The 27,971-nt window shown below is 40.0% G+C and overlaps 1 protein-coding gene across 6 annotated transcripts in view; it reads right to left on the bottom strand.

The window, feature by feature from the left end:
• Positions 1-27,971, bottom strand: part of ARID1B (AT-rich interaction domain 1B) — a 323,744-nt gene that overhangs the window by 18,767 nt on the left and 277,006 nt on the right. For 2 of the 6 annotated variants that reach the window (XM_066315514.1, XM_066315517.1), the window contains 5 exons: positions 22,858-23,009; positions 15,420-15,529; positions 14,495-14,653; positions 8,304-8,513; positions 4,730-4,934 (listed from right to left, as the gene is read on the bottom strand). In XM_066315514.1, the coding sequence (XP_066171611.1) occupies positions 4,730-4,934; positions 8,304-8,513; positions 14,495-14,653; positions 15,420-15,529; positions 22,858-23,009 (836 nt within the window). The remainder of the gene's footprint in view (positions 1-4,729; positions 4,935-8,303; positions 8,514-14,494; positions 14,654-15,419; positions 15,530-22,857; positions 23,010-27,971) is intronic. The other 4 variants (XM_066315515.1, XM_066315518.1, XM_066315519.1 and 1 more) reach the window with 3 other exon arrangements.

Genomic DNA, 27,971 nt, shown 5'->3' with positions numbered 1-27,971 from the left:
CTATTCTCTGCAGCACGGCAGTAAGTACTTTCAGGAAAGACCCTTTATTTACCACAAAAGAAATATGCAGCTAAAAAAAGATATAAAACTTTTCTCTTGCCAGCAATTTTTTTCCCTCTGGGAAAAAATACAAAACAAAAAAACCCCCAAAAAACCCACAAACAAACAAAAAAACCCCCACAAAAACCAAAAAAACAACCAAAAAACCCACACCAAAACCAAGGAAAGAAGAATGAAGCCTCTTGAAACTCCATTAATGTGAGGCCTGACATGCTCTCTAGGATATCCCTACCTTTTGCCAGAAGCTACAAATGTATACTCTAAAGTAAACAATGGAAAGGTTACTAAGGTTAAGTACATTCACATACTTCAGAGTGAGCAGCCAGCCACCACGCTGGGAAGATAATTCACACAGCACGAAGCCAGGACCCCAGTTAGGCTGGACTGGGGGCTGCTGGCTGCAGCAGGGCCCCCCGGGCAGGGGCGGATGCAGGGACAGGGGCACCTCTGCCTGTCCCCCCAGCCACCCCTCCCAGCCCCCGGCCCATCCATCTTCAGTGGGGATTCCCTGGCCGGCCTCATGACACGCTCCATGACATCACCTGCCTGCTAATAATAGCCCTTCAGCCAGGCACCCGCCAGCACAGACGGATGGCTTTGGTTACAGGCGCACTCGCTGAATGGCCGCGTCCTGCCGTGCCTGTGCTGTCCCCCCTCCCCAAGTCTCGGTTCTCTGCTGCCAAGGAAACGCAGACAACACGCTCCCAGCACCTTCTCACTCCCCCTTTCCAGCACAAGTGTACAATTTTTCCAGGTTTGCTTTAATGAAATCTCTGCTGACATCAAGGTCAGCTGCTGCTACTCACAAGCATCCTCAGCTGGACCTCTTTGGCCATCCTGTTCATTCAACACAAGATAACTCTGAGCCTGCTGTTTTGAGAGTTGTGCATGCATAACCACACACTGCAACTAAGAACTCAGAGTGCCAGAGTACAGCAATGGAAGATAACTCCTTCATGCTGATGCTCTTTCGGAATTTTTTTCTCTAGCATCCATTAGTGCTTACAGTAATGGTGCCTAGAATTCTTCTCAGTTTAGAACTTCCCACATTATTTGTGAGCATTTTGGTCAAAACTAACAAATGCACATCACAGGAAAAGCATTTTATCTTTGTACCCACTCCTGGAAAGAAGGAAGATCTACAATGCCTCTCTCTCTAAGGGAGTTTTTACGTAGCAAAATCATCAGCAGTTGACATGGACCTTGTCCCAGACCCAGTAATCAGGACAGAAGACCACCAGGGATGCTCCATTAGTTATTCTGTCATCAGGCATTGGCTGCCGGCCTTCGCTGCTGATGGTGTTACCTGTCCCAGGCAGATTAAAGCTGGCACAAATGCCTCAGATACCACTAACACACCATCAACTTGCACAGCCTCAGAGTAGTGCATGGCACACTAAAACATTCCAAGCCCCCACCCCTCCCCAGGAGCTTTATGAAACAGCAGAAGAGGCTCTGACAGTGATATGAAGTAAGATCTATTGAAATGAGCACCAAATCCTAACCCTAACACCTTGGCTACTGTGCTAATCTTTGCTCATCAAGGCCAACTGGCTGCTCTACTCTCACTCCTTTTTTTGACTTCTTATAATTGCTGGCATTATCAGAAATTTCACTGTACATAACAATAAATTATTCACTCCTTTACCTACCCTTTACTTATTAATGATGTTGTAAAAATCAGAAGTGATGGGAGAATCCCAAAAATAGTGCTACAAGCAAACAGACAAACACGTGATCCCAGACCAACATCTCTCAGTCCCATAAATTTGACTTACACATCACTTCCTTTTCTTGACTATGCTCTTCCACATGAATCTCCTTGCCATGGCTGTCACACTGTGTTTCCTAGCACTCTCTATGCCTGCATTCTAAAGGTCATCTGTGAGGCAGTCACATAACCACCCCTTGGATGTGAGATATCGGCAAGAACGGATTTGCTCTAAGCTGCACTTCAGCCTGCTCCCACCTTGCATAACCACACACGTGGGAACTACAGTAACACTGGAAATGAATCCTTCTCTGTACCATAAAGACTGCCAGTCCTGATGTATTCTTATGAACAATTGAAATCTTTAATTTTTAAAATTTTATGAAGATGAGCTGACTTTTAAGATCTCAAGACTTGTTTCATAGCATCAGCTTTGTCAGAACCGGACAAAATACAACACCCTCTCCTCTGAGACAAGTCCCTCTGCTTTTCTATCAGATTAACTTCAGCCCTAATATGGTAACTAGTTCTCTGCAAATGGATTTGGCTTCTAAGTGGCTGTGCCTACACTGAGCTAACTGCACAAGAGTTAAACTGCACAATGGTTAAAGCAAGGACCTTTGGAGTTACTGTTTCTTGCTGTATTGGGCTCCTGTTCCCTCTGAATGCCAAAGAGTGACAGATTATCTAAAGTATGTCTACAACTCTGCTTCCTTTGTGCAGTTAAAATGTTAATGTTGGTATATACTAAAGGAAAAGAAACAAGAAAAAAAAGCTGACTATTAAAGGGAACAGGCTTGTACTCTCTGAGGCATCTATACCTCAGCGGGATTTCATGTACTAAAGCTGATACACACTGGGAAAGCCTTTCTCCATACAGAAGTGCAGTCCTATTCAGTGACACGAGCTCTTTTCTCTCCAACAAAACAAACCTTGAGATCCTTGCTTGCTTCCCTCTTTTCTAGTCTCTATGTCCTGCTGTGTTTTTATTTTAGAAAAATAGTTTCAGTTCTCCTCAAAGACAGCTTGCTTGAATGTTATGATAAATTTAAACTTGGACTTTGCCATTTTCATTTGTAGCATCGTGATGCAAAAGGACCCTGTAAAGTGGTACATCTGACTTCTCCATTCCTTTGTTTCATGTTTATATATTTAAATAGCAAATCTTCATCTCAAAATTCAGCTGATTTATCATCCCCAAATCAACTACTGAGAGCAGTATTGGAGAGAGAAGGTAAGGGAGGAGAGAACAAAGTGTAACACTCATATTTAGAGAGAGAATAATTTCTTCTTCACCCTCTTTAACAAGTTCAACCATTTCAGCTTCCCTTACCACTCTTCTCAGGAGGTGATGCGAACCTCCAACCCATATTATTTTTTGCAGCTATGCACATTCAGGACACACTGTGCTTATTTCAGACAGATAAACATTTGGACTATGGGCTTTACTTCTAATACCAAGTGGTTTTCTCTGTCTTCTAAACTTGAATTGCAAAGTAACCTAATCTCCTCTCTATTAAACAATCACCACTGGGGTACCTGATAACCCTAGGTTTTAGCAATGAGGAGAAAATATTTAAGTTATTACACAGAGATGTGCTTAGTAGGATTTTAACTAAACACTCCCTCAAATCCTTACACTGAAAAAACAGGCTGATAAAGATTTAAGCCTTATCACTGTTATCTTTTTCTATACTGAGAAAGCACTATTGTAAGAGATAATCTCAGAAAGGCAAGAATTTCATTATATGATTATAAAGGTCTTTCCAATTTTCTAGTGTCCATGATAGGGTACTGAAGTCATGCAATTGCAAACTATCTGCAGGGCTTGTTGGGTCTCTGACTCTCCACTTCCCATTTTCAGCCAGTGAACTGCACTAACAGAAATTAGGTCAATTAATATTTTCCTAAAACCGTGTTCTACTGCAGGGAACTGCTGCAAACATTCCAGAAATTATATTCTCTTGACAATAAGTGACGGTGGTCTGCCTAGTAATTGTGGCAGTAGTTTGCAAATTTTGTCAAATTATTTCGTTGGTCAGAAAAACTAGTAACAAAAGGAATAATCCAAAATAACAAAAGGATTTTTTTACTCTTCCACGGATAGTCCAGAAATCAACATCTAGACTAATACTGTAACTCTTCCTATGTACTTAAAATATTTCTACTTAAAATAGTCCTGCCTTGAGTGTCAACTGTGACTATCGAATCTTGAGAAACTTGAGTGACACGAATTTAGAAAGAAAACAGTGGTTTCAAACAGCACGACGCAAATGCAAAAAAGAACAGCCAAAATAAAGCAATCCCAGGTCCAATTTTTCAGATGAGAAGATTAAAACAGTGATCCTAATGACTTACCTGACACACAGGATTAGCAACAAAAGAACAGAGAGCACGCCTCCCAACAAGGATGCCTGGCAATGGGGATACACTGTACTCTCAGCTCTCCATCTGCCACACATTCAACACGAGCTGCATCAGAGCAACCATCTGAGACACGCTGATCAGTCCAGCACCTGCCATCCTGCTCCAGCTGAAGCCTTGCTGATCAACAGTTGTGTTGAAAAGTAGCTTCAGTCACAGCAAGAAAGTGCAGGTCCCAGAGCCTGACCTTTAGACCAGTGCATGCTCCTGTCTTACAGCAGAAGCACATCCGTGCAGAACTCTGTTCTTTTTGTTACGCCCGTGTCACTGATGTTAAGGGTACGCTGGCACACGCATCTTTACATGCTGGAGTGAGCAAGGACAAACCAGACACACAACTGTGGTGGCCCTTCACAGTTAACCCTGATTTGACGCGGGAGCTGGCTCCAAGTTTGAGAACAAGATGCCAACAACAGGTTTATCCTTGTTTTTCCAGCATTATCGAGACACCTATAAATATATAGGGTGCAACAGCCTAGGATGCCTTGGATTCAAAAAATGGTTGTGTAAGAGGCTGCAGTTTATCTGACTTACCAGGAGATGGCGGCTGAATCTTAGGTTGTTTCTTGGTATCTCCAGTGCTGAAGACTTCTGGAGGGGGCTCCTCCCCTCGCTCAATCTTGCACTCGAAGGCAAACAGGTACTGAATGTATTGTTTTTTCAGGGAGCTGGCCGCGCTGCTCGAAGTGCCAACGTTCAAGGTGGTTGCCAGCTCACGCCACTTCTTGTTTTTATTAACCTAGCAAAGTAAACGGCAGAATCATTGGTTTACAGCAAAGTGTTTTGTTTAAGTCAGGAAACAAAAAAGGGAAAAAAAACCCCCACTTAATGTCTTGGCTTACTTTTTTTTTTATTTTCCTCTTTTAACTAATGCTCATTACTCCCACGCGCAGTAATGCACAGACAGCATTTACAGTTATAAAGCCATTAAGGAACCTGCTGATAGCTACATAAAAAGCTTTGCTTGTGGAGTCTTCTGCATGGTGCATCCTTTAAATGTCTTACGCCCTTCCAGGGCCTATGCTCTTCAGTTAGCAATCCATCTCCAAGCAAATTCCTGCTCACTCTCTCCTTCCCTAACACCCACCCACACCCACCCCATTCTAATTAAAAAGCAGCTTCTAAAATACAATTTAGAAAGCAATAACAGTGTTATTCTGCGATTTATTTGAACACTGATATGAAAAATAAATTCTTCTCCCAAATAGCCACGAGCTGTCAAACAGTTCAGCTTGTAATTCCTGGTTCAATTCCTTTCACTTTAGTGCATCTTGCAGGGACAGATCAATGATTCTCTGGCTAGATGAGAGGCAGAGTGAAGCCAGGCCCCTTAATTAATTAAGGCAGACTTCAAACACTCACGGCTAACCCAGCAATACTCAGTATTACAATGCTGACTGCACCACTCCACTGTGAGTCTTGTTTGCAGTGTAAGGCTGAGAATATTGAAAGACTCTGCTCGTGAGTTCCTCAAACATAGCTGATCTGCAATAATAGCGAAGTTCATTTGTCATCCTGGGTGATGCCACTGACTCACTCAGCTGTACCACTTGTAGCAGTCACTGCTTTTGATGTAACACCTGATGCCTTTAAGTTCATTCAACCAGTTATGCAGTTTCTAGGTATGATCCAAGGAGCAGGGTCAGAACAAAAATAAATTTGCTTTAAATATCTGAGAAATCTCATCTTTTTTGGGGTAGCAATCCTGCTTCCATGACGTCTGCTACTTATCCTAAGGCCTGATATTTTAATTACTCCAATTTAACTTCTATAGCAAGAAAAATTATCATTAGCCATATTATTCCTTAGTCTGTGTGCCAGCAAAGAAAACATTTGCCTAAGTTTCTTTCAGTGTTTACACTGTAACTGCTGCCAGTCAGCAAAGATCTTTTTAGCACGGCATTAACAGCGAGCAGGTTGGCATGGCTATGCAAAGTGTTTTTATTTCTCTGGTACATCCTGCAAGAACCCAGGAGCTAAAGGAGACCAGATTTTCATTAACTGCCCTTGTTGAGGCCTGAAATCCAGTTACACAGCTCTTTGTGCCTACTGGCTTACAGCTAAGTGGTGCGTAATGAACACATTGCATAATGCAAACAGAAACGTTCATGCCTAAATGCCCAGTATATTGGCATTTAAAAGAAGACTGCCAGCAGCTGGTCTGTTCATGTTGGGACACCATCAACGGCGACTCCTCAGACAGGGATTATGCACCACTGCTGCACAGCTCCACTCCCTGCCACTCTCTGGGCAGAGTCACAAGATACGGAGCGCAGCCCTTGGAGCAACAGCTTTTTAGGAGGGCATCACACAGATGCATTTAAATAAAACTCAGCAAGCAAAGCTCTGCACCTCTGAGTAGCTCCAAACACATGAACATAGTGACCATTCATTCATGTGGGCACAGCAGCAAAACCAAGAGCCCTCATTTTAAGTGTAAATTTTCACCGGTACTGAAGCACATGCATTTGTAACTCAAGCTCTTTCAAAAATCAGTCTAAGTGAACAGCGTCTATTCTTTGGCAAAGCATAATGTCTGTCACTGAAAATCAACACTGAATGTCCCAAAATAAAATATATTTCCATAATAGGCCAACATGAATGACTCTCTAGAATATCCCATCTGCCCCCCATCTTGCTCAATTTTTGATGCTAAGAGTCACACTGTGGGCACAATCATGCTGTACGAGGCAGAGCAGCTGCATGATATGATTTACCTGTAATAAAGTTTCGAAGCTAAAAGTAATCAAATCCATATGATGCTGAGGGGCATGAGCTGATCACTAAAAATGTCAGGATAACATCTCTTACCAATATACAGCATTTAACAACTGGCAGAATGAACTATATTAGGCTTCTCTGCCTTTAATATAAGAATAGCTAAAAACGCTGGATTTGAATGGCCAGTGATCTAATTCAGTAGTCAAATCCTGTGTTGTGAGGTGTGCTACTAAAAATAGCTTTGAAAGGGGTACTAATTGATGTTGGACATTCCTTTCTTGAACTAACCACATAGATTATGAAAATACATTCTCTTTTTGAGAATCTAATTTGTTTGCCATATTTTTGAGTTTGGATTTTGTAATTAGTGTAGAATTGTATGTTTTAATATTAAGTTTTGTATATTACACACGCATATTTATCTACATGTTAGCTATGTTTTAAGACCTCATTTTGCAAGACTTTGAACAAATATTCTCATAAACATAGAAATCATGGATCCCTGCACTTCACAATAGTTTCTAGTGTCTAGCCAGTGATCCCCTAGATGCAAGGGATGCTTTGTACAATCATCAGGCAAGGACAGGTGACTTTGAATGCCAAATCTAAGACTGCAGGTACTGACTGTTTTCTCCTGCTTTCCCTTTAGCTGCTAAACAGTGGAACATTTAATTTTGCTCTATGGTGAACAGCCTTATAGAACTCATGAATATTTTTCCAACATCCTTTTGCAGAACTTCAAGTTAACTGGTGAGAACACAAATGAAAGCTTCTGTCTTCCATCTGTGACTTTTTTATCTCAGCTCTTCCTGCTTTCATTTTTCTTCAACTCATTTAGGTAATTCACCTTTTCCTTGTAATCATTATGTTTGCAAAGCAGCCGAAAATACCCTGTAAGCATTTTCCAAACACAGCACAGTCTGTGCCTAAGGAACAAATATACCATATAGAGACACTCAGAATTGAAGGTTTGGGATGAGGGACTGTGTTTTAAGAATGTTGGCAGCTTCTCTGGAGAGATGAACTGAGTTGTCCTACAGGCTGTATCTCTATATAGGAAAGACGGACTTAAAAATTCCCTTTTTCTTTTAGCTCTATCATCTACTTCTTACTTGTAATTTTCATCCAGTGGCCTTTTCTTACTAGATACCCCTTAAAAAGCAGTAATTTCATCTGAGTACAGCAATGGTCAATCTTGATTCAAACTCCGAAGTTTTAGGGTCATTATGCAGCCCAAAATGAACTCCAGACAGCTACAAAAGCATGAAAACCATTTTCTTCAACAATATTGTCAGGGCTGAAAACCTAACGATGTATCCAGCCGGAATACTCTAGAAAAAAAGAATATTGACCTTTTGAAGGTTCACTTTTAACCAGTTCTTCTCACCTGTGCTAAACCTCCAATCTCTTTGACGCAGACATAGAGCCTGAACAGGTCCAGAGGCTTCTTGCCCACAGCTGGCAGACTGGCCACAGGCGTGCCCCTCTCCTCCATGAACGTCAGGTACCGATCCACCCACATCTTGCGCTCCGGCTCATTTCCTAGCTCATAGACTTTAGTGATCTTCTCTCCAGTTGTGGTAGAGGAACTTGATTTCTAAATTGCAACAAGAAAAGAAAGAGTTGGGGGAAGGGTGGGAGGGGAAGGGAAAAGAAAGTAAGAAACTCACAACATTGAAAAAGAGAAGATGTTAAACAAACTAAAGCTATCACACAACAGTCAGGAATGAAGGCTACTAGTTCAGGCACAAACAGTACATTCTGTCCATATACAGAAAAGTCAGCTTTATAAATAAAGGGCCCAAACTCCCTATTTTTGTATTTCTTTCACTGATCTGAACTTTGGATCCCAGAAGGCAAGTTTCTGATGTTGCCTCATGTAATTTTAAAGAGGTAACTCTCACAGAGTGCTTCTCATACATTTATCTCAAAGTGCTTTGCAAGCAACTATTTCAGTAAAATTAGAAAGTTTGTCCCACACAAGTTTAGAAAATCCTAAAACCAAACCAATCCTCTCCTCTTTGCCCTCAAAGATGGGCTAGAAAACCTGAAAATGATCCTCCAGAGTAGAAATTGCACAAAAATAGCCTAAAGTGTGAAACATGGCAAACTAGTACATGGAGAAGTAGTCCTCTCTTCAGAGTCACAAATGGTTATGCTTAATTACCATTTCACACCACTGGTGGGCAAAAAGCAAGATGAGCAAGAGTGCCTAGAGTACAAGGAGATTGGTGGCAATACTCTTTGTGAACTGCCAATTAGCTGCCTGATCCAATAAGGCTTGTATGTAGCAACTACTCTCCTCCCTTGATGGAGTACGGATGATATCCATCTCAGCTGTCCTACTTTGCAAAACGAGTGTGTGTTATGACCTGGGGAAAACTAAGGAGGGACAGGCATCAGAGCTGAGACACCAGGAAAAGCAGAAGAGGTGACAAGAGCAGAATTCTATCTCTGTGGCAAAAAGGCTGGAGTGAACCTGCTTTCCAGCTGCTCTTTGGGCTTTACAGCTAACAAAAACTCATGCTATGTTTGAGTCTCTTCTCTTTTTTTTTTTTTTTAATGTAGAGACAGCAGAAAGCAGTGAGGCTGCTACACAAGCTATAAATTCTCACCCTATCTTTTCTGCGCAGTGTAACCCTGTGAGCTGGGCTCTGTGCCATGTGTGGACAGACCCTGTCACACACCTTACCCGAGCTGCCTCGGCTCTGACAGCAGAGAGGGGCTGCTGCTACAGCTGAAGACCTTCCTACTTGCAGAAAGTGAACTGATTTGCTCAGCAGTGAAAGATGGGAGTGGTTCAGAATTAAACATAAGGGAAAAAGACTGACATAAAGCTTTGGGAAAGGAGCCAAATATGTGAAGGGAAACATATCTTTCACGTCTGTATAAGTAAAAGCCTAAACTTTGTTGTTGATTGCAGTAGACACTTCTTAAAACTCATCTAGTCAATCACTCTTTCCCTCCTTTGCCTTTTCCTTACTTTGAACTGAAGACAGACTATTCCTGGTTCCTGGTTGAACATCTCTAAAAGAGATCCTCACTGTACCTCACAGATGCTACAGAATCACTCTGTCCACGTCTCCATATAGTGGTGAGCACTAAACACCATGAAAGAGGGATAGAGCAGAGTAGAACCCCATTGCCAATGACTTCAAGAGCATTGCCACCATTCATCTTGCATGTTAGCCTGGAAAATATGACAGACTCTGTATCTCCTTCCAGCTATCAGCTGCAACTTGGCAAAACTGGAAGAGAGTCAGGAGAAAAGAAACATGAAGCCAAGGGGGGTGACCTAGCAGTTCCGAGAGCCATTGCTGTTCCTTCCAGCGAATGGTTATTAATTTTAATTAAATAAATAGCCTCCTTTAAAGTTTTCTGCCTCGCTGGCACTGTAACTTCTTCTCAGCAATCCTTCCTACAGACAGATATGATTACCTTTCTTAGAAATGAGGTGCACGCCTGAATTTACTTCAGCCAGACTCAGTTGCATTACAACTCCTACTAAACTGAGAGTCAGGGCTAAATTTGTTTTATTAATACCAAGTGGCTGGCAGGAAATACACTGACATGAATCCTGCAGATTATGCAAAGAAAGCACAAACTGATTCTGTAATAGCAACCGATTTACTAAAAGCATCACTTGCTATGTATCTGGGTGTTCAAGAAAATCAGTCTAACTCTTAACAACAAATACAACTTGTCAAAGTTTGGGGGGGTTTTTTGGGTGGGTGGAAAGGGGGAAGTAGAGAAGTCATGTTGCTACTAATTTGATGTTGTGGTGAGCACCAGATACACGATCACACAGGCTTGAACAGCTGAATGAACTGGAACTACCCCACTACTTTTTGCAGTAAGTTCAAAGTTACTGCTCACCTGCATCAATTTTAATCTTGCACTTAAGATGCCACAGAGCTACACAAAAAGGAAGGTGGGAAATTTCAGCTTTTACCCAACCATTTTTCTACGTGCTTATATTCTAACATATGAGGCAACAAAATAGTTTCTGTTTCACTTTTATGAACCATGATTAAGAAAGTTCAGATTTACCAGTTTTAGGGTTCATTTTTATATGTTTATGTGTTTTATGTTTTTATATCACTTTTCAAAATCAGATTCAGAGTAGAAGGGAAACAGTTAAGAATTTTTCTCTCTGCGTTTTTCTACTATACATCTCAAATGATGCTGCTTTTCAGCAGTGTGGCAGCAAGCTCTAAAATGACAGTATAATCTGAAAACTTTTCACAGCTTACAGAAGGTAAGAAGTGTTTCTTACTGTGTGAGCTTTCAGGTTGTCATGCTTTGTAAAATGGGTGCAATTTTCTTCTAAAATGAAATGTTAACTTTAGAAGAATGCACTGGAGGGAAGAATGCTATTCCTCAAGAGTAACAATCTTTTTCTCTTCTCTATTTTTATAAATGTAAACGGATAAAAATGACAGATGTGTGCAAGCTAGTCTACACACAAACAAACTTCAGTTTCACATGGGCAGGTTCAGCTGGAAGTCTAAATTTACCTATAAATATTAAATATTAACCCTTAAAAACAAGGGTTTAAAAGAGAAAGATCCCACTTTAAACTAAAATGAGCACATCCCAGGCAATGCTGGAAGAACACGGATCATGACCTTTTCTTCTGTTAAGTATGTTGATCATTTTGGTGACAGCAGAATGCTAGTGCAAGCCTGCGGCACATATCTTTACTGATTTAGTTCTATCCTACTCTGGCTGCAATCCCCAGCACTCTTCCATATGATATACTGGCATTAAATGGGTGATAAAAAAAACTCCACCAAACTATGTGGATACCAAAGCTAATTCTCATACTAAATCTGTTCAAATCCATGCTTTCTTTTCAATACACCTACTCACTATTAAAACTGTGTTATATGCAGATCCTTGTATGGTGAGTCTGCAGAATCCTTCAGAGCAACACAAAATTCTGTAGGAGCAACACAAATTTCTGTATTTTCACATGAAAGACACTCAGTAGTTGCTTCTGTACATATTAAGGATCTGTACTTATACAATTACCTACTGTTCCCTTCCCTGACTTCAGTGAAGAATTTGCCAGTATTCCATGTGTTACACAGGCCTCTTTTACTACAGAACAGACAGTGCATACACAGGCAGCTAAGAATGCCAAAGTCCAACCCCGGGCAGAGGCTTGTGCAGGACACATTCTTTTGCCAAGATTTTTCTCCTGCAGGACTCTGGAGACCCCTCCCAGGTAGCACCATGGAGGTGTAGTACTGTTCAGGTGTATTCACTGTCATGTTCGTGGGTACCTATGGACAGTGAACAGCATTTTATGGGGTTTTTGTAACTTACTGTTTTACTCATGCTGCAGTGCTATGCACCATGCACAGTTTACACCTACACTTGAAATGTCTCTTTTAAAGAATTTTAGAACTACCTCACCACTGTCAGGGATGCACATTATATGCAAAACTGGCATAGCAGAAGTGTCCTTTTCCTGACATACCTAAAGAGGCCTCAAAACCTAGCGTTCAACAGTTTTCCTCCCCATTTTCTCATGCCTCGCTTCCACCCAAAACAGCTGAAAGAGAGGATCCACTTAGTAGGATCACAGGGATACCTTGAAGTGAATCAGGGACCATTCACCTCTCCTTTTATCCTCTACTGGAATGGAGAAGTTGTAGCACATGAAGCAGCTTTAGGATTTAATGAACCAATTCAGGCTGTTTTCAAGTGTAACAAAATGCCTGCAATCAATCGTTCCAGTTTATGTCAGGCTGCTGTTGAAGTCAATGAAGTTATCCAATCCACTGGCCTTCATAGGTAAAAAGGGATCAGCTCATTTGCAGCACTTATTTTTCTATCATTCCAAAGCACTGTATTTATCCATGTCTAACTGAAGCTTTTGGAAAGAAGGACATTCAAAAGAAATTGAAAGCACAAACTTTCCTCATTTATTTTTTCCAATGCTATACTCTGTCAATAATCTACACTTTATTCATACAAAAAAATCTCCACATATGTTCTTGATGGCTCCAGGATTTGCTATGCAGTTTATGCAATGAGCTCAGGAATGCATTATCATTTGGTTGTAGAGCAAGAACTCGATGTGTTACACAGCCTGTGCAATAACTCTCCTGCTTTCCTCCAGATATCTGCCCAAAGAAGCAATACCTCAAACATTACTACAAAGAAAACTAACAGAATTTTTTGTGTCACCCTTTCACAAATGCTTTTAAGAAAAAGATGAGACCTTGTGGGGACAAGTAACATCAGCTGCCTTCTGAGACTCAAAGTTGCTGTCAAATCAACATCCAAAGATTTAAGTGGTGCATTTCATGCCATGCTCCCCCTTGCTCAGGGGACTCTGTAAAAGTCTGGGGTTTGGATGGTTAGATCTCTTCCCCTCTGACTGGCCTTCCTCTGTTTGCCCTGAGACATACTTCTTAACATATCACTTTGTAAAAATTGTTATCAAAGATTAATTTAAGTGCACTTTAACACTGGGGAAAATCCCCTTATATTCTGCACATATGATCATTTCTGCTTTTGATAAAGAGAAGTATGAGAGGAACGACATATATATTCCTAATTATATAAAAAAAAAAAAAGAAAAAAAAAAAAAAAAAACAAAAGCAAAAATACCCAGATGGACATTTGCTCCCCACAGACCATAAAATCTTGTGTCTGCATTCTTTTTTCTATATATGTACATAGATTTTCTAGATTTGTGTATATATATAGATGGAAAGTCAGAAGATGAAATTTGCTTTTAGCTCCACACATCTCTCTCAGGTTTTTCTTTACAACCTGCAGGAGAATGATTAAGCATTACACATCTAAAAAATAGTTTTCTAAAAATGTACATGCATCAGGATCTTTTTTCAGCTCACAGTCTGGGTTATTTCAAAACAACCAAATGAAGCAACATTAGAAACAAATTTGGTTTAGACTGTGCCTTAACAGCCTAATGGCTGTATTTCCAAATACGCAATTCAAAAGTAAAAATGTTTCAAAAATATAAATGGCAACTTTCTTGTGGTGCTGAGTCTGTAATTTAACTTTTATTAATTTCAATAGGGGAGAAGATTTCTCTTTCTTTTTTGTTTTGTTGTTGTTTTGTTTTTTGTCTTTTGTTTTCTCCCTAAATAAACCTAGTAAAGACAAGAGCAGCAACCAGAGTGAAGTCAGTTGTGTGAAGGAGTTTGGGCCCAGAAACAGAAATGGAATTGTTCTTAACAACACAGTCGGCATGCTTGGAAGCTGATGCATTACAGGAAGGATGTTTTCTTCACAACAACTGCTGTTTTACCAGACAGCACACTCGCATGATGCACACAATTTTAGTCTTTCTTATTTCAAAGTACCGTTGGGACAAATTTTGCCCTTGGATAAGCATGCTCAGGCCCCACTGAAGCCAGGCAGTGGAACTTACAGTCATGTGTCCGAGAGCAGAATTTGTACCCAGTGTTATAAAGAAAGAAAACTGTTTAGTGGATAAGTAATAAAGAAAAGGAATTTACAAAACAAACAAGCAAGCATTAAAACATAATTAATTACAAAAAACAAACAAAAACCAAAATAACCAGAGCCACTTACAGGGCTTGATGGAGTCTTTGGCCAGCCTGGGCTGCTAATGCTATCACTTTCATCTCCATGAAATGAGGAGATGCTAGCAGAGCTTGGGGACATTGGGGAAGGGACTGGCAGGTTGCCTGGGGTTGGGGGCTGAGAAATACCCTGAGAGCTGTAGCTATCCTGTGGTAGAGGAATACAAAAAAAAAAAATATGACAAAGGCAGGGCAAACTTTATTAAAAACAAAAAAAAATACATCCAGTTTAACAGACTGAGTGATTTTTATATATAAAATATATATAAACAGAGAGACACATACAGAAAACACACACATATATAAATATATTTATATATATATAAAAGGTATTAAAACAACATTGTTAATTAGTATAATTTGGAAAGTTTGCTGGATGCTTGGCTAAAGTCATTAAGCCACCATGCTTACTTCAAGCTCACATGAAATGCTAAGCATGGGTTTCCCATTATGAAAGAAAGAAACAAAAACAAGCCATTCACCTTATTTAATCAAATAAGGCAGGAAAGCAAAATATTAAAGTATGCTGCTGCTGCGGCCAAAAAAGGAAGCTATAACTGAAGGCAGAGAAAAATGACTGCAAGGATTGAAACCAGGCAAGACCCTTCCTTCCCACCCACCTGGCACAGCCAAATGCCCACGCAACTTTTGGCTTGGGACGCTTTGGCCCCGCAAGTTAAAATGCCATAAGAACTAGTAACTTTCAGATCCACACAATGAAGGAAAAAAAAAAAAAAAAAGAAAAAGGAAAGAAAAAAGAAACAAACAAACAAGAAAGAAACAAATAGATTGCACGTGAATGGAAAGGCATGCAGGAAAGAACAAAAGTGGGTAGGCCAAAACCAGGAGATGAAGGACAACACGGCAGACTTCTGCGGGCACAACCAACACCACGTGCAGAAGGTGGTAAATACCTTTGACTTGCTCTCAGGCTGGGGAGCTCCTTCTTCTTTGCCATCTGCTTTGAGAGGAAGGGGAAGTTTGGACTCACCAGGTGTCATCATATCTGCAAGACCCATAGGTGCTAATCGAAAACAGGAGAAACAGTTAAGCATGACTGTGCTTGGCTTTGTAGGAAAAACATACTTCCTGCTGCACGGTTGCGGCGCCACATGAAGGAGAGGTTTTCCCACCTCTGTCCTGTTATTCTAGCATCCGGAAACCTGGAAACCTCTTCAGTTGAATTGAGGAAACAAAGGAGAATGAACAAGAAGAGAATACAAGCACCATGCAACAACAACCACCACTTAACTGAGTAGAATTCATTCTTCATGCTGCTGGTATTCTCCAACTGTCTCTGCACTTGACCACAACATTTTAACACAACAAGACTATTTTAATTACTGCACTCTCCCTTTAGCAATAGGCAAACGTAAATGAAAACAACACACATTCTGCTTGTCATGTTGAATCCAAGGAAAAACCAGGATTTTCCAATTACATCTAAGGCTGGTGTCCAGCAGATTATTCCTGTCCCTACCGACTTCAATATGAATGGCTCAGCCACTGTGAGCCTTAACTACAGAATTATAAGCTGTAAACCGTGCTCTGTTGGAGAACCAGCACTCAGCTTCTTTCTTCTGCCAAAATGAGGTGGGACTATAACGAACACACAAATGTCTTTCTCTGATAATGGCACGCAGTTGCTTCCCAGGGGTGCAAGGAGTTTAAGGGGTTTTTTTAATTTGAAGATTCAAGTGCCAAGTATAGTATTATTGCTGCAGGGCTGCTGGGTTCGTGGACTTCTAGAAAGATGCAAGAAGAAACATTCGGACAAATAGACAGAAAATACTGGGCAGAGCAGATGCTAGGAGGTGCCATAACACTGAATCAATGCAAATAACCAGAAAACAGCAGCAAGACACCAGGTGATTCTTTCTTTGCCTGCTGAAAACCATGTGCACAGCATTTGTAAAAGACTGTATTACCTTCCCTTTCTCTCTTTTCAATCCCCCTCATTCCCTTCTTTCAAAGGATATGAGGTAAGAAAAACATACAGAATAACCTAAAAGACAATAAAAAAGAAAATATATATATCCCAAACGTAAAAAATTAAGAATCAGTGAAGGATCATTGTCTTTACCAGAGTAGCGTGGCTCTTGCAAAATGACAGCGCTGGCTTGCACCAGGCAGCAGGCACACTGCACAGCGAGCCAAAGATAGGAGGGGGAAAAGAAGCTTTAAAAATACTTCACAGATTGCCCACTACAAAATGATTATTGCACATATTCATGTATTACTATGTTTTAGAAAATAATTAGTTTTAATTACAGCAGTGAGAGCATGAGCAGGACTCTAGCGAATACGCTGGCAAGCTTTGCAGTGCTAATTTGCTAATATCTTTAGCATCACTGCAGGTTGAGACTCTGGCTCTGCCAAAAAAACCTACCCAGCCATGTGCCACGTGAGTTTACAACTGTATGCTCAATATTCAGCTTTGAACTGCCGGTGTTTTTCATGGGCACATTTTCTTGTTTTTTCAAAGCACATTTCTAGCCCAATCAAGCCCTTAAAGTCATCACAACACATAAATCATAATTGAGATTTAAAAAAAAAAAAAACTTGCAATACTTCAGACTTCAAGAATTGGAACAAAAAGCCTTTTACAAGTGATGCAGCTGCAGTGAAAAATCTATTGGGATCAGCTGAAAATGCTGTTATTTTTATGTATGTGTGTGAAATCTCAACAAAGCAGCCAGTCAACATGCTACTGGGAAGTCAGCATCCACTAAGCATTTGATTTGTATGTATTTTGCCCTTACATTCTGCTTGAGGAGCTGGGGCAGCTTGTGACCATTCTCAAGTGAAGGATGGCAGCCTAACACATTCTAGTCTTGAATTCACAATTAAAAGATAAGTTATTTTTCTTTCAGGGATTAAAAAAAAAGTACAAAATGGTCAAATATATGCCACAGTGTGGTTTCCAACTGGGACGCAGAACTGTTATACAAAATCCATTTTAACAGTTAACACATTTCATGCTGTCAAAGTGCTAAAAAAGAAGTCTTGGGTTTTAGTTTCAAAGCAAGCAAAGCTGAACCTTCCCCTATAAAGCAATTTTAGGGAGGTCAAACAAAGCAAAGTTAATGATCACGCTTTTTCACCAGAATTCTGCATAGCTAAATCCTCTGCTGATATCTCACTCGTATCTAGCTGACACATCACACTTTATTAGAAAGAATTTAAAAATTGTGTCCACTTCTGGTAGTCCTGTTTCCATCAGAAGTCCCTTATGAAATCTCTGTTCCAGAGGGGCTTAAGTTAAGACCTCATATAAAGCGCTAGTAACTCCAGTCTGCAGATTATAATACACATTCTGACTGTATTAGTCATGCTTAGAAATGTAAAAAGACAGGTTCATTTCAGCTTTTGACTATTTCTTGTTGGCATATGCAAATGTAACCATCAGGAATTGAAGACAATTATAAAAAAAAAATAGTTACCCAAATTCTGTTTCGCTTTTTGTTCTAAATTATTTAGTTCATCTACATTTTTTCTACCACTAAGAGAAAAACTGCAAGCATTTTAACTGGCAAACTGCAAGGTTGTCTATTTTCCCTATAGCTTTTACCCAAGATGTTTCCACAGCTGTTTTTCTATCTGCTGTTGAAATGCTGTTTCGTAAGTTCTTGCAAACATACTCTCCAGCGATTTGTGAGAAGACATTCTTTCACTTTTTTTAGCTAAGTGGTACAGTGAGAACATTGTTTTGACCCTTTCTGAGCAGTGAAATACTGTTATTGTCACGAAACTGCTAAAATAAGACACAGTCTCTTTCTACACAGGTACTAATAATTCTGCCTGTGAAGTGCAGACCAAAGGAGAAAACATTGTAGAGAGGAGGATAACAGGGAAATCTTGACTCAAGAAGTGCTGTGGCATACTGTGAATAGGTTTCAAGTACTAGCCTCTGGCTTATTATAAGAATTTAAGAGCTAGAATGATTTCAAAAAGCAAGTATAGGTCAAGGTCCTGAATTAACTATTCCACACTGAATTTAATGTACTCAAAGGCAGATATTGACATGAGCAAAACTGCAGCAAAGAATTCTTTTTTGCTAAAGGCTGCTCTACCAGTCCCAGAAGATGATGAAATACTGTAGAAGCAGCAATATACAAACATTGTTTTTCTCTTTATTGCTAGTGTGATAACAAATCATGATCTACAAAACAGAATATTCCCTCCTTTGTAATACATTCCTCTCTCCCTTTCAACCCTAGCACTCTCCCTCTGCAAAAAAAAAAAAAAAAAAAAAAGAGAGAGAGAGAAGCAAAAGCAAAAGCAGTGAATTAATGACTGTGGAGTTGCTGAGAGGATCCCCACTGCTTTGGTGGCCTCCGAAAAAGCAGAAGAGGGACAACAACACTGCCCAGGGTGCTGCCATGAATGATCCTCCAGCTCTGCGGACGAGTGCAGCCCAAGGTGGTTGGGAACCTTATCTGAAAAGGATGAGTGAGTCACCAGGGATCTCAGTGCCACACTGCCTTTCTGCTGACAGCTCTTGTCCAAGGAATAATGAGCCCAAGCAGTTTGGGATGTGGGCATCTCTATGCCAGGTGCTGGCTTGATTTACAGTCATGCAGTGACCAGTGGATCATGGTCATCACTTGTTTGGAGTATAGGTGATGGGGCACTTCAGCTCTCACCACTTCCTAACAACCTCCAGACAGTTTATCTAAATGTCCATTAATAGCTCCTACAAAGATATGCATTAAAGAAAAAAATAAAATTGAGGTATCCATTTATCAGAAAAGTGCAACCAAAACAGAAAAAAAAAAAAAGTTTCTAAAAAATTTCACCTGCATATTATTGCTTTTCTTGTTAGGGGATCATCCAAATAAATACCAAATCAAATATATAGCATATGGATGATTTTTAGTATTATTTTAAAGAGTGTCCTTTTAATTCCTTAGTGCAAATAATTTTTCCTAGAATTTCACATTTCATGTTAAATATTATGATGTTAAAAGTTAACTGGGAATAAGAATACCCAGAAAAAGAAAGGTTTCACTACACTTGAGCAGTAAGGAGATTAATGCCTTTTTATCGGCTTGTTCATCTCCAGAGGTAGCAGAGACTGTGAATGCCAGTTCCAATGCAAGAAGAATATGGAAACCTGTGAGATATAAACTTCATATTGCTTCTTTTTAAAGATAATTTTCACTAGAATTAACAAAGCTCACAGCATGAGCTATTTTAGGGGTTGTAAATTTGCTGTTTATGATATGCATTTTTAAAGCTGGAATTTGAAAATTAAGTCTTAAGCTTCCATTTTTTGACCCAAGCAGAAGGATAAGTCCAAATTAGGCATTCTGGAACTTGAAAAATAGAAGGGAAATGTCTAAAATATAAATGGGTAATGTGAACTCATACAATAAAAGGACAGTGGCAGTTATACAATTTTTCTGAATGGCAGTTTGTTCCATAATTGTGAAGGGATTCTGACACCTTTTTCCTGAAGCTTTTGTTATTGTTATGGATGGAATACTCTATTAGAAGAATCTGTCTTCTTTGATCTTGTAATTTCTGTGTTCCTAAACCACTCTGCATCAGCAGAAGCTGGTGATCTGCTGTTTGATCCACAGTCACTGTTGAAGTATCAGGACGCATAACTGCAGCATGATTTTCCTTTCAATTGTGACATTAATTAAAAAAACCTAAAGACAAAAGGATAACTGGTAATGAGGAGATATAAATACTGCTAAAAATGTGTGACAAAACCGGTGTTAGACATAGCTGTACTGAAGCTGAACACCATATGAAAACAATTCCATCAGTTATCAGCAACCTTCTCTGACTTTAGAGTAAAACCTAAAAGTGCATTTCACTGAAATGAAAGACCCACCTTCCTCCCTCACAATAGGCAACAAAACTGCTCCCTTCAAAAGCCAGGCAACAAAGAAACTAACTTCTCCTTATTGCTCACCTTAGGTTTTCACTGGCTTCTAACTGAACCACAGCTGCTGATGCTCAGTGTATCTGAGGAACTCAAGCAATGCCTTCACTCCACCAGCAGCCACTCAGCTGCACTTGGTGTTGGCCCTCCACATTGACTGACCCCTGGTTTGCCTGACAGATGTGTGATTTTACACTAATGGAGCAGGGGGGAAGGGGGAGCTAAGGAGCCACACAGCTGAATTGGTCTTCCTGCCACAGAAAATCCTGTTTCCAAGCCCCTAAATAGGTATCACCTGTAGGTTCTCCAACTCATCAAATGCAAGGCCAGAGCTGACCCTAAGTGCACCCCCAGCTCAAGCAATTATCATTACAAGTACTGTATTTATACTAGCCTTAAGCTTCCATTTTTTTTTTGACCCAAGCAGATGAGTCCAGATAGGGGGAAATTAAGCATTCCTACAGCATTTGCACCCCGCAATGTCTTCACACCTAATTTTCTCTTTTTGGTGTTGTGTGTGTCCATCTCTCCCCAACAGTGTCTCTTGGAGCCCTGTAAAGCAATTCTAGATGCGTGTCTGCTCCCACACAGACTGAGAGAGATGCACTGAACTCCCCCAGTTCATCTCATACTTACTTTCCATTGGGTAATCTCTGAATTAATAAAACTGGAACAAAAGAAAACCTCACAAATGCACTGGCAGAAAAAGCCCTGATAAATGTTTAAATTATTAAAAATCCAATATTTCAGAATGCATAACACAATAAAAGGAGTATGACTACCCCATACAAAAGACTGCTAGGATAAATGGTCTTGCATTGAACAGATTTCCACTGTATGAAATAACGAATGGCTGAATTATCTGAACAAAAAAACCTCTGTGAATCTTCCTTTAAACTGGTTATTCCTTAGGAATACATAAATCTTCTTAGGCAGGGCACTCTGCCATCTGTTTGCTGTTGGTTATTTTTTGCAGCTCTGGGGGCCAATGGAAAAGGGTGGAAAAATTACTTCTGTTAATAGCAAAACAGAATTTATAGCACAGTTTCAATGCTCAGAAGTAATTTTATTTCAGCAAGCCAGACAAAACACATAACTACACAAACAAAACATAATATTACCTGGGACAGCTGTGGTGGGGAAAAAGCAAGCTATTATCTAATGCTCTTTTCAATAGCTTGTCCCTCTTCATCCAGATGGTGCAGTGAGCTGTCTGGGCTGGCCAATAGCTTCCAGGCCAGCACTGGAAAAAGCCTTTTTTTTTTTTTTTTTTTAAATCTTACTGATTAGCAGCTTCCTTTCTTCTGCTAATCAAAATGGTAACATAATGTTCTTGAAATGTAAGGTACTGTTCAGTGTCTCAGCAGCTCCTATGTAGAGGAAAGAAACCCCCTGGACATACTACATGCTAGTGTCTCGCTGTGGCCATTTTCCTCCAAAGAAGTCAGGACATACAGAATTGACAGGGAGAAAAGACAGGGAAAGATGCAAAGGATAAAAGAATTAGGCAGGCTAAGAGGGGTAGAGAAAAAGATGTGGAAAACCTGGCTCTTGGTAAGACACAATTTAGGCAGTAAGGCATTTCTTAAGAAAGAAACAAAAGTAGAAACAAAATAAACTAAGAAACAACATCATTTCATCTTAGCACAACCTATTCAGCTTTCAGAAAAAACTTCCAAACCCTCAACATTTCTAAAAGAGATAATGTAATCAGTAAAGCATGCACAGAAACTCCATCACTGGAATAAGTACTTGGGAGGATCCACTTCAGGGTCATTGAAACTCCATCCAAACACAGCCCAAACAAAAAATTGATCTTTGCTGTAGTATTATCTTAAAAGAGGATAACTGTTAGGAATTCAAGCTGAATATGGACCATGAAGCGCATTTGTGGAGAATTGTAATCACTTGTCTTCAGAGTCACACACAAAGCTACAAGCCATTCTGAACTCGTAAGTCATGATACGAAAGATAAATCCAGGAGCTACATTGAATATGGGTTTTTTGTTTGTTTGTTTGTTTTTTTGCAAAAGGAAGTTATGATAAATTTTATGTACTGGTACTTAAATAAGTAAAAGAGAAAATCCTATATAAATTTTGGAAACAGATGCTGAAAAACAAAAGCAACTTCTTAAAACATTCTCCTTCCCTTTCTTGCAGACATGTGCACACAAATACACATATACTTGCTGGTCAACACCTATGGTAAGCTGAGTCCGAGTGCTGCTGGAACTGCACAAAACACTGTGCCTATCTATGTGCTGTGCAGAAGGACTCAATGAGAAATGTATCAGTTACTCTACAAAAAAAGTGAGTACCTTAGCCTAATTTCAAATCACTCCAGACTACCCGACAGGGGTGAATCAAATGAAGAAGGATGCTCCTCTGCCACCAGCCCAGGGCTGATAGCGTTAAGCAGGTTTATGGAGGAAGGGGGGTGCTGGAAGGTTACTCACCATTACCTGTAGAGCTGTTCACCATGTTGGGTGCCATGCTGTAAGGAGGAGCCTGCGGGTTCATCAGGCCAGAGCTGTTGTTCATCGGCTGAGTGTAGGGGGAGCTGGATCCCATAATGCTGCTCTGATTCATGGCAGGAAAACTGCCTTGCCTAGGAGAGGAAAGCACACATACAATACCTCATTACAGACCTCATTGCTGAAGATGCTGTGGTTTGTCACAGAGCCCATCACCTATTGTTTGTAAGGAAGAAGCAGGCAATTAGTTCATTTTACCTACATGAGGAGCTTTGAGTTAGTCTTGAGCTAATTATCATATATGTGAGAAACAGAATTGGACTGAAAACTCATTTCAAGAGAGGTATAGAGTCCTTCTATGTCACTATCAATCAGAAGAAAAATGCAGCCCACCTTATATACCCTATGAGCAGACAGCAATGTGATCAGGAGTCAAAATTAGAACCTATCATTGGCACAAAAAAAACCAAAAAAAATCCAGTGCATCACCATTCTTACCATTTTGACCACTTAAGAGCAATCCTCACCTGGCAGAGCTTAATAAACAGTGAAATGACCAAAAGAAGAACAGGCACCAGAGACTCAGCTTCTGATTTTTGCATCTGTTGTTACTGTGTTGAACAGTGTTCATCTGTATGTGTCATCTATGTCAGATTTTTCAAAAAACCCCACACATATTCCACTTCCTTGAAACAAGTAACCTCAGCAGAACTATTTTGCTTTTGAAAATTAGTCCCATATTTATATAATGCTTTTATAACTGAGACTTAAATTTGTCACAAAAACTGCCCTAAATGAAACCCTTGCATATTTCTCCACATGTTCATATCCTCCACAGGTTCAGACCAAGTATTTTGAAATACTAAAACTTATCTACTTTTAAGTTCTAAGAAGTATCTAAGGATGCTTGGTACCTGATTTGTCAAATTCTACAGATAAACTGAGGCACAAGGAAGAAAATAATCCAATTCAAGTAAGCATGATAACCCAATGGAATGCAACTTCAAAAATAATCTTTGATTCTTTTAATACATAAAACAATTGCCTACCTTTTCTTAATATAGTTGGAGACTGCATGTATTATCATATGTATGTGAGTAACTTATGCATATAAAATCATGCATATGAACAGAAACACATGGAAAAAATACTTACTCGTATATTCATAGGAAAATGCATATTAAAATACAAAACTCAGACCTCTTTCTTCAGTGTGCCCCCTGTACATTTCTGCTGCTTTAACAAATAAAAGAAACAAGAAGGCAACCACCCCTTTACACAGCTTTAGCACCTGTCAACTTTTATTTCCTTAAAAAAATAAAGAACTTAATTTCATCCTGCAGGAATGGAAAGCTGAATGTCTGGGTAGCAAGATGGGAGTTTTGGTAGAAATTCTACTTTTAATTATTATCCAGTATTCAAATAAAAAAAGACAACTCCTACATCAAGAACCCTGATTAACTTCAATGGCTTCTTGTCTTCTCCAAACTCATGGCAGATTCTTCACACAATTGGTAGAAGCAGATCTCATTTTTAGGAGGTACAGGAGGAAGACCATTAAAGCACTATTTGTCCTAATTTTTCTTGACACATTGTGAATTTCTTCAAAGGAAAAGAGAACGTGTTATCTAAATAAAGCATCTTTTTCCAAGTCAGTTTTGTCCTTTGCTCTCTGAAGACAAACTTTTCTTCACTCTTGCAGAGAGGCAAAGGCTTTCGTTTGATATGAAGGAGATAACTGCCATACAATGTCATTTCCCAGATGAAGCTTGCAAGGAGAAGTGGAGGGAAAAGATTTAAAATGCACAGTGGTGCAATGCTCCAAGGGAAAATTACAAAGGGAAAAGAGAAGAGCAGAACCATTTGGCAACAACTTTAAATGATTTCAGTCACACAATCAAGCTTTTCTTATGTAAATACTGTATCTTAAACATCCCCCACCCCCACCCCCCGGCTTTTAGCTTTAAATTGCTATATTTCAGCAAATGCAGTTAACTGAAAAATGCTTTCTATGCTAGATAAGCAAGATCCTTTCTGTTATTGGGTAAAGTTACTAGTGAAGAAGATAAAAAAATGTGCAAGTGTATTTTCATACTTTAAAAAAAGAAGTAATGGATTTTGAGAAGTTCTTTTATGGAGTAAGGCTAGGATCCTGGAAAAGGCAAGCCTCTGCTTCTAAGGTATCTATTTCTTTAATGTTCTTCTTTTACTTTAAAAATACACAGGAGACACACACCTTGCAGGTAAGGTGAAATTGGTCCTTACCTACTAATATTTCAATAGTATTACTTCCTGTAGCATGTGTATCTTCTAAGCTGTGGGGCTGTTCATTGTCTCAAATTGAGGTACAACCTATTTCATGTTACCCACTATGGACATCAATCTCAATTGCAGCTCATGCAAGCATATTGCTGTACAACAGCTTTAAATCAAAAAGTAGGAAACTATTTCCAGTTTAGATGGAGAGTGGAAATTAAATAAAAAGAATATACTGGCTTTGGCCAGGACAGCAAGAAAACAACTGAAGTCCAAAAAAATTGTTTCTGCACCCAGAAGAACCTGAATGGCAGAATCTAATTCTGAAATTTCATCTTGCAAGGCAATACCGTTCCCTTTCATGCTCCTATGTAATGTTGCACTTGGAACAGACACCGCTCTCCATCTCTGGAAAGAGCCCAGCAAGTGAAAAGACTCAGCACCATCCCTGGCAGGACTCTGTCCTTTCCCTGCCCCTCACCCAAGCCCTGACCGCAGCACACACATGCTAATTCAGTAACAGTGAAAGGACATCCTGTCAGAGCAAACGCTGCTTTATTCCCAGATTGGGTGCAGTGAGCAGTACAGAGCTCCTCCGCATATTATTTTGCTCTATGATGGCTTGGAATGGAAAGTTTCTTTAGGGAGAAATAATCAGGTATTACTTCAGCCTTTAATTCTCACTCCACAGTAGGCCTCCTTTGAGTAAAGACTGCCTACTGTGACAAATTGTGCTGCATCAGTGCTATAATATGAAGTGGAGTCCATTAAGAACTGAGCTGAGATCACCAAACTCATTTTGATTAACCTCCAGGTCACTAAACACTTATAAATATGTTACACAGCAGCTGCTAAACATATTTATATATGCTTAAGGTCACAGCATCATCTGTTGGTTGTTGGAGTTAAGTCAAAAATCTTATGTTTCCTTCTGTGTTGCTTTTAGTTAAGGCATATCCAGCATACTGCAGTACTAGACTCTCTCCTACATCTCCCAGTTCCCTCCTCCATTTTTCCAGGATGCTAAATAAAAATCAAGCCTTTAAAAACAGTCTGCTGTACATGTAGTGACATCTAATGGCAAAAATTCATCTGGCCAGCTATGAATTTTATAGCAGTACAAAGCCAGCTAAGTATACAATTTTACAGTATTTGCCACATAAACACCAAGGGCTGGGCTGCTTAGGGATATGCAATTTGGAATTATAAGAAGAAATTAAGAAAGGATACACTTAAATTTAATATAATGAAAAGATGTATTCATGGTGGGATACAGTTACCCTCCAAAGGAATGAAGGAAACCTCACCACCTGATATTTCAGCATGCAGGCAACATGTTTGCAAATGCACCAGTCAGAGAAACCCTGCATTGTGTATGAACTAGAGCATCTGCTCTTGCAATGCCTTGATCCCAGCAAAGGTATTCCCCATTTAGAAGAAAAAGCAGCCAGGCCAATACAAATTTGGGATTATGGTATCAATCTAAACACAATACCTAAGCCTACAATTTTTTTTACTGCTCTACTGCTACAAGTAGATCTTCAAGAGTTCAGAAATTGTAAGAGAATTAAAGTGGAAGAAAGGAATCTGCTTGCTTTCTATGGTTTGTTTACTCTGTTGATAATTTTGCAATGCATAATGCCAGAGCCAGTTGTTATGCTTGAGGAAAGGGCTGCCACCTCAGGGGACCTGGACAAGCTAGAGGAACATGCTGACAGGAACCTTGTAGAAGTCCACAGGTACAGGTGCAAGGTCCTGCACCTGGGAAGGATGAGCCCCCTGCAGTGGTGCCAGCTGGGACTTGACTTGAGGGAGCAGCTCTGCTGAAAAGTCCCTGAGCATCTTGGCAGACAGAGTTGGGCATAAGCCAGCAGTCTGCCCTGGCAGCAAAGAGGGCCAACAACATCCTGGGCTCTGTGACGAGGTGCAGAGGTGGGAGATGGAATAAACTGATCATCCCCTACTTCCTCAGCACTCACTGGACTCCATCTAGACTATCATGTTGGGTTTTAAAATCCCCATAAAAGAAAAGATGATGATAAACTAGAGTGAGCAGAGAACCCCATACATGACCAGGGCTGGAGCACACTCACCCTGGAAGGGCTGAAGGATGAGGCCTCATTCAGCCTGGGGCAGAGACAGGTGTCGAGAGGAACCTGTCGACAGCAGCCCCATACAACCGAAAAGGAGGTCAGCAAGAAAATAAAACTGGCCTTTTCACAGTGGGCATGGTGGTGGGACAAGACACACTGGGCAAGAGTGAGAACACATAAAGTTCAAACTGGATGCAAGGAAACCATTTTTCCAGTGAAAACAGTGAGAGATTAGATTTGGTGGCCCAAAGGGAGTGGGCGATCTGTGCCTTTGGAGGTTTTGAAAACCCAACACAGTAACACCCTAAGCTCTAAGATGAGCCTGATGAGAAGAAGGTTGAACTAAACTTTCCTCCTGAGGTTCTTTTCTAGCTTGAATGATGCTATGATCTTTGCTTGACAGCTTCACTGTGCTGTTGACAGTCTGGTTTACTACTGCGTCCAAAATACAACTGCTCAAATTCAAACCAGTCCCTTTTACAAAGTCCTTTTCCTGATCTTTTGTTTTCCTTCATTTACAATCTATCCAAAGCTTAATCTGCACTTAATCTCTTTTCTCTGCAAAACAAGTAGAATCAGATCTAATTGTATCTTCTGAGCTAATGCAGAAGTCTGTGTATTTAAAAAGAGGAGGTGACATGCAAGATCTGGTCATTGTTAAAATGCACAACAAAGAAATTGTTAGAAAGAACAGCACTGACAATACCCAGAAGCACATGAATGATCACAGCTGCTGAGCGGTCTCTT

Source organism: Sylvia atricapilla, chromosome 3 (assembly GCF_009819655.1).
Source record: "Sylvia atricapilla isolate bSylAtr1 chromosome 3, bSylAtr1.pri, whole genome shotgun sequence".
NCBI lineage: Eukaryota > Metazoa > Chordata > Aves > Passeriformes > Sylviidae > Sylvia > Sylvia atricapilla.
This window is presented reverse-complemented; position numbering and strand designations above follow the sequence as displayed.